Genomic DNA, 7425 nt, shown 5'->3' with positions numbered 1-7425 from the left:
CAGACGAGCTAGTTTTACTTTGAGAGTTAACTTCACCTGCCGTTTTTAAGTTGGAACAATCTGACAAAATTTAGTAAATGCAGTTTTTTAATTAAATTAATAAGTAGATATGAAGTAAATTTATTTACTTACTTTTTTCCTGTTGGATCAACTTTGAGAGATTCAGACTTCCATGTTCTCTTCACTCCACGGTGTGGTAGGACAGACACTGTACAAAGACGGATTGGGTGCCAACGATCAATCCACCAGTTTGACATTTAAGACTGGACTCACGGACGTTGAAGGGACTTTTATGTGCACACTTTAAAAATTTATTTATTTTTGTTCATTATTTTGGGTAAATTTATGCTGTATTGTAAGTGTCAAACAAACTTGAACTGCAGGTTATGTGTTCTAATACAAGTTCATTCAAGGAAATCCCGTGTTAATTCTCGTTACTGATATTCAAGTCCAGGGCTCCTGTTTACCTCGTATTCTGATCCTGCTCCACATTTACACTCTTTCTAGTGTAACCAAGGGTCACACAAGCATTCATCCACCTCGCTCCTGCAACGGGACCCGCAAGCAGTTCAACTCACGGGAAGAAGACAATAAATATGTGCGTGTTGGAAGTCTCGTATGGCGTCTGACTGGCTTTATTATGAAAAGGACGAACAAAAGACAGAAAGAATACTGGAAGTGAGATTAAAATATAGTAAGAGTTTCAAAACAATAGCAAATAGGAACAAATGAGCTTCACATTTAATGTAAAAATAAAAATATATGAACAGAACAAAAAAAAACTTTTAATGACCCTGAAAGAAAATCTGCTTTGTTGCTAAACTGTACATCACAAAGTTAGAAAAGAGGAAGTTGTGAGTGAACAACAAATGAAATAAACAAGACTATAAATATGAATAATGTTGTGAAGAAAAAGAAAAAGTATAATTAACATCAGTCTCCTAAAGGTGCAGCAAACAAACTTATTATGTTACTAAAATTACCAAAACTAATATAATAACAATGAATCAATAATCCGAATGAAGAATAAGTGATAATATATAATCTTTTTTGTATAACTCATGAACCTGGATCACAGCAGTACAACATTATTCTGTTCGTAAATAAATTCGAGCTTCACACCCTGAGAGAGACGTCAGAGGAAAATGGCCGCGGGTGAACATGGTGGATTAAAACACACCTAACTCCTTCTTCTTCACGTGTTTAACACGTGATGTGAGAAATACCACAAAACACTAAAGTGAAATCAATGGGCCTGATGCAAACTTTGAACAGACACCAGAGGCAACACAGCTCATCTGGTGTCAGCAGTTCACTTTGTGTTAACGGTCACATTCAAGGTGTTCATCACGTAAGTAGCAGCTCACATCCACATGAGACGTGGTCCCTCCAGTCCTCAGAGGAAATGAGGACAACTCCTGATCGGCTGATGATGGAAACGCTGGAAACAATAGTGTAGAAACAGAAAGAAGTGAAAGAGACAGAATCCTCTCTGTGGTTTTATCAGTAAAACTCTTTACTACCATCTAGTGGCAGCAGTGTCACACTACAACTAACTAATAATGCTTGTTTTGATTATTTTATGAATCGAAAAAAGTTAGTTACAAGTTTACAGTTTGTCGACCGTCTGACACACACCGCAGATATTTTTCATTCAGGCTAAATGTGGCGTTTTTAACAACTTCTACAAGTTGCTGATATATTTCAGATAAAAGTCGAGTCACCGAAGTCGTTTGGATTCATCCTCGGGGCAATTTATCCATTAGCTGTCAAGACAAGTCACTTAAAACTGAACATTCACTTCAACAATGATGCTGGAGTCTGACTGTCACCAAAGTAGGATTCATCCTGTGGGGACCATGAACAGTTGTATGAACTTCTATTCAAATCCATCCCGCAGCTGTTGAGATATTTCCATCGGGACTAAGGTGATTTCCAGACGTTGGTCTAAACAGCAGGAGGTTTTTTGACTGTGCTGTACAATGCAGCTGGATCCTCTCCAGTGTCCTGACCTCTGGTTCTGAAAGGAGATAAAACAAATAAATGATCAGGAGGTCATGGAGACGTAGCATTAAAGGAGACATATTGAGTTTCAAAGTTCTGCAAAGTTAAAAAGCCCAAAGTCTGAGCTCCTCTCCTGGTAAAACGAGCTCCTCTGCCCCACAGAAAACATGAAGCTCCTGAAACACCTCAGCAGTAGTCCCGCCCGTACCTCTGCATCATCGGCAGAAGCCCCATTTTTAGCCACACATTTTTAAACAAAACAAGAAAATGAAAGTGTAAAAACAAATGACTTCTATAGGATATATCTCTGTTTATGATGTTTTGTGGTGTTAGTGAGGATAATGGTCCTGAATGAAGAGCTGCTCACCTCGGGGCAGATCTGTTAAAGTTGACAGAAGCGTACGCAACCTCCTCCGCCTCCTTGTGTTTGCTGGGTTTAGCTGATCCGACGTTGGAGTAGATGGGATCCGTCTGACTCTTCATGAAGTGAACACTGGCATAGTGAAGGTCACAGTTTTCCTCAGACTCATTGGGTCGACGCTGCAAAAACAAATTTGCTTTTGAATCTTGTACATGTGGCAGTATGGACAACGTTAGAGTCCAACTATAGCAGCTATTGATTTATCTAAACCGCCTCCTTCTACACCAGACGTGTTTCAAGGACAGGAAACATGTGGTTCTACTAAAAACCAAAAGGAGGGAAGGTCTTCAGTTTGAATTCCAAACACTAACACCACAAACTTCTCACTTTGTGTATGTGAGCCACTTGTGTGTGCGCTTTCACATAGGTTGTGTCCAGATAAGACTACATCTGGGAGCTGGATGTTCACGTACTGCAGCCAAGTTTGGTCAAAACAAGTTGTGTAACATCATTTAATTAGAGGTCGAGCTACACACAATATAATCCCTAGACCCCAAAACTATCTGAAAGCAAATCATTGATAAAAAACTCTTTTAGCACTATATTTTGGGTGTATAGTGTGTATCATTTAATTGTATAACACTTTAATACAACTGCAGGTCTACAGACACAGAGGCACTTAAAAAAAGAAAAGTCAGGCTCACAGAAACTAGAAGGAGCGAGAAGGAAGGGGGATAGGCCACACCCCCTTAACTCCCTTCTTTCTCTCAGTCTTGTTCCGACCAGCAACGAGTACACAACTCTCCGTCTCTCCGATGCACCACGCCCTACTCACCGACACTCAATGCCACACAGCGCTATCTCTCCAAACTCGTAACACAATTACCTCAAATTCACGTCAAAGGGCAACATACTCACTAAATACAGATATGAAAGAACACGACTGCTCTGTGGATCAACCTTTAATTATAGAGCTGCATCCACACGCAGCCAACACTGACTTTATTTGTCCCAACGACACAGACTACGAACAGCAGTCTCACACACACTTAGTCTCAGACAGAACAAAATCAACGTATTACACAGCCACACCCAATGGTGATCTGCTCCACATTACAGTGCTCCACACTAAAGATATCTGAACCAATCAACACAATCTTTCACAAACTTCCACAAGATTTAAAGCAGCACATGTTACAAATCAACAAACTTAGAGCAGCATCAAGTGTCATAGTTCAGCAAAAACTGTTGAACAAACCGCACAGCACAGAAAATTATAACACTCAGCAATTTGCTTAAATGGATAGATTACCAGAAGGAAATTCAAACACCAGATGATTGTTTTTACAATGGCAATTTTGACTGTGATTTTAATAACTAGTTTTTAATCTTCACATGACAGAGAAAAGGGTTTGATATGAGAAATAGTGGCGTTTGAAAGGATTGGACGCTGAACTGTGTGTCTCACCTGCTCACTGTGGTCAAGTCTGTCCCCAGGATCAGCAGATTGCTGAGAGTTTCTCTTTCTTCTGATCAATTGAACCAAATAACAAACAATATACATAATAATCGAGTTGATTTAATTTAACATGACAGATTTTCAGGAATTCGTCGTACAAAGCTTTAGTGGAACAGATTTGCTCACCTGATCAGTAGGAACACGGAGACGAGAGTCACAGCGAGGAAAATGCAGCGCGGCTGATCCAATGAGTGATGATCTCAATGATCCAGGTGAAACTATGATGAAATAACTTTTACTTTATCATTTCACAAAATCACAATACTTAAAGGTGCAGGACGAAACATTTACAAAAACAACTTTTCTCGATGTTCTGTCTGAATATAAAGACAGTTTCTTTTCTAATAAAGCGTGTGAAGAGCCCTGTTCAGAGTGGCCTGTTTGTGGGCGTGTTTCTTAAACTGTTAATGAGCCACTACTCCCCCTGCTGGGAGGTGTATGTGTGACGTGTGCACAGGAGCAGGGTTTTGTTTTCACCACTGTCTGTCTGCTGAGAGCTGTTTGCTCGTCATGTGAATGTGCACAGTGACGGAAATATCTTTCAAGTTTACTGAGGATGGTGAAAGCTTTATGGATGTTTTAACAGACGCTGGGTGGATTCCTCTTTGTGCTGCTGATGGTCTGACTGTGAATATTTATGGGAAGAAGTCAAACGACCCATATCTGCACATTTAAAATGTAAAGGACAAAGAAAGTCAGGCTAAAGTCAATCCACAGCTCCAGAACCTCTAAAGGTGTTAGGACTTCACATGACTCACCTGCTCCAACAGTCAGATGTAAGGTGGCCTCACTACGTCCTTGTGTGTTCTGGACCTCACACTGATACTTTCCACCATGTTCAGCTGTGATATTAGTGATGGTGAAGATTTGTCCTGATGCTTTTGGTGAGTCCTCGTCCTCCTTGGACCAGGTGTAATTAGCTGCTGGGTTAGCATCACTGCTGCAGGTCAGAGTCACCGAGCTGCCCTCCATGATCTCACCAGAGGGACTCACTGACACAGAGGGAGGCTTTGGAGCGTCTGGTGTAAAACATGCAAGATCATGAAATCAACTCAGAAATATTCAATAACCAAAGTGAAGAACTTTTCAATCTCTGGTTTTGATAAGTGCTTCTTAAATATAGATGATCATTATTAACCCGGGGCGCCAGCACAGACAGAAGCAGGTACTGAGGGTTTTGTTTTCAGCCCGTGTGTGTGAATGTACAAAATAACTCAACACATGAACCAAACTTACTGAATATTATAGTGAATATTAACTTTTCAGCTGATCGGTCAAAGGTCAGAGGTCAAGATGAGCAAAGATTTGACCCAAAAGACACATTTTCCAAGATATTTCCACAAATAGCAGAGAGACTAAATCATATACTGATCAGAACATTATTCCCCATCATATAATGGATAGATGACTTATGAGTAATGTCACAAAGAAGTTAGAGATTTACATCATGCATCCTTAAAACTGCCTATCTGCTGTATTCCTGCCTCTAATAGGACTATAGAGACGACCTGAAGCTTATATACACTGAAAAATAATCTATGATCATATGGTGGGAATGTCGTCACTATGAGTTTAGAAAATGACGTCATATAGTGTAGCTATGCAACAACAGATGTTTTCACCCCAGTCTGTTTGTTTGTTGGTTGTTGATTTTAAGCAAGATTACACAAAAACTATTGAGTCGATTAGCATGAAACTTGAAGGTAGGATGAGGTACGGGTCAGGGAAGAACTCAGTAGAGCTTGGTGTGAATCCAGATAAAGGGGGGGACCCTGGAACTTTCTATAAGATTTGCGAGACAGTGCTGGGTTTCATGGATATGTGGATGTTTTCTACTCACACTGGACGTCTAAGTGTAGAGACGTGGAGTTGATCCGTCCGTACTGATTCTCAGACTTGCAGGAGTAGACCCCGCTGTCCCCAGAGCTGATGGAGGAGAGACGATAAACGCCCTCTGGTCCTTGAAGCAGAGTTCGGTTCTCCTTGTACCAGGTGTAATTAGCTGCTGGGTTAGCATCACTGCTGCAGGTCAGAGTCACCGAGCTGCCCTCCATGATCTCACCAGAGGGACTCACTGACACAGAGGAGGACTGTGGAGCATCTGTATGTGTGCAAACAGAATGATGATAACAGATGACAGACATTGTGTTTAACATTTGGGGACATATATGATACGATGTGTTAAAGTCACAGGTGCTCAGGTGAGTGGAGGCACTGAGTTACAACAGCAAGGTTGTTAAACTGACACAGGTAAATTCTTCTTGTTGTTAAGTGAGAGGTTTTTTCAATGATTTCCTGTTGCACTACTGTTTCCAGACTCCCTGAATGTCCACAGATTTCAAACTATAGTCCAGTTTGTAACGTGGACTTAAACGTGACATATTCTGACCCTTTTCCACAATTAGACAGAGTTTCTACCTAATAAAACGTGTGAAGAGCCCTGTTCAGAGTGGCCTGTTTGTGGGCGTGTCTCTTAAAATGTTACTGAGCCACTGCTCCCCCTGCTGGGAGGTGTATGTGTGACGTGTGCACAGGAGCAGGGTTTTGTTTTCACCACTGTCTGTCTGCTGAGAGCTGTTTGCTCGTCACGTGAATGTGCACAGTGAAGGAAATATCTTTCAAGTTTACTGAGGATGGTGAAAGCTTTATGGATGTTTTAACTGATGCTGGGTGGATTCCTCTTTGTGCTGCTGATGGTCTGACTGTGAATATTTATGATGCAGAAGTCAAACGACCCATATCTGCACATTTAAAATGTAAAGGACAAAGAATGGGACAGATTCAATATATCTTCACTTAATAACCTGTGTTTCACTCACATGTCACAGTAATAGAGATGTTTGCTGAACTCCTTCCCAGCTCATTCTCAGCTGTGCAGTAATACTCTCCAGAGTCTGACGACCGGATGGAGCTGAGGACAAATTGTGTCTCTTCACTGAGAGGTTGAACTGTTTCATCTCCACTTCTCTTGTACCAGGTGTAATTAGCTGCTGGGTTAGCATCACTGCTGCAGGTCAGAGTCACTGAGCTGCCCTCCATGATCTCACCAGAGGGACTCACTGACACAGAGGGAACCTTTGGAGCATCTGAAGGATAGTTTATATTAACACACAGGATGAGAATACAATCAAAACACTGTCTGTATTATTTGTTAAAAGTTTAAATTTAAATTATTTCACATTATGTAGCTTCATGAGGAGGCGTAAACTCACACAATGTAGGAGAAGGGAAACGCTCATGTCCTTCTATAGCACAGTGATAGCTGTCTTCAGCATTAACATGTTGGAGGTGAAAGTATTTTTTTCGTCCAACAAGTTCATTGTTATTGTACCAAACGTAGGAAAGATGATCAGGGAGCTGACACCTGCTGTGACAGGTCAGCTCTGTCCAGGTAGAATATGGATTGGCTGTTGATCTCCTCACATGTACCTGGAGCTGAGGGTCTGTGAACAAACATGTTATTTTATTTCAACATACACACTAACATTTCAAACTGACTCTAATGAAAATGTTACCTGTGACAGACAGAGTGACTCCAGCT

The 7425-nt window shown here is 41.0% G+C and overlaps 1 protein-coding gene across 1 annotated transcript in view; it reads right to left on the bottom strand.

Annotated features, from left to right (window-relative positions):
- Positions 1-4084: 4084 nt before the first annotated feature.
- Positions 4085-7425, bottom strand: part of LOC118117875 (B-cell receptor CD22-like) — a 620655-nt gene continuing 617314 nt past the window's right edge. The window contains exons 12-15 of the mRNA XM_047343506.1: positions 6704-6970; positions 5725-5985; positions 4572-4903; positions 4085-4102 (exon numbers count right to left, since the gene is read on the bottom strand). Of these exons, the coding sequence (XP_047199462.1) occupies positions 4085-4102; positions 4572-4903; positions 5725-5985; positions 6704-6970 (878 nt within the window). The remainder of the gene's footprint in view (positions 4103-4571; positions 4904-5724; positions 5986-6703; positions 6971-7425) is intronic.

Source organism: Hippoglossus stenolepis, chromosome 2 (assembly GCF_022539355.2).
Source record: "Hippoglossus stenolepis isolate QCI-W04-F060 chromosome 2, HSTE1.2, whole genome shotgun sequence".
NCBI classification, from domain to species: Eukaryota; Metazoa; Chordata; class Actinopteri; order Pleuronectiformes; family Pleuronectidae; genus Hippoglossus; species Hippoglossus stenolepis.
The sequence above is the reverse complement of the archived record's forward strand: the minus strand, read 5'-3'. Positions and strand labels throughout refer to the sequence as shown.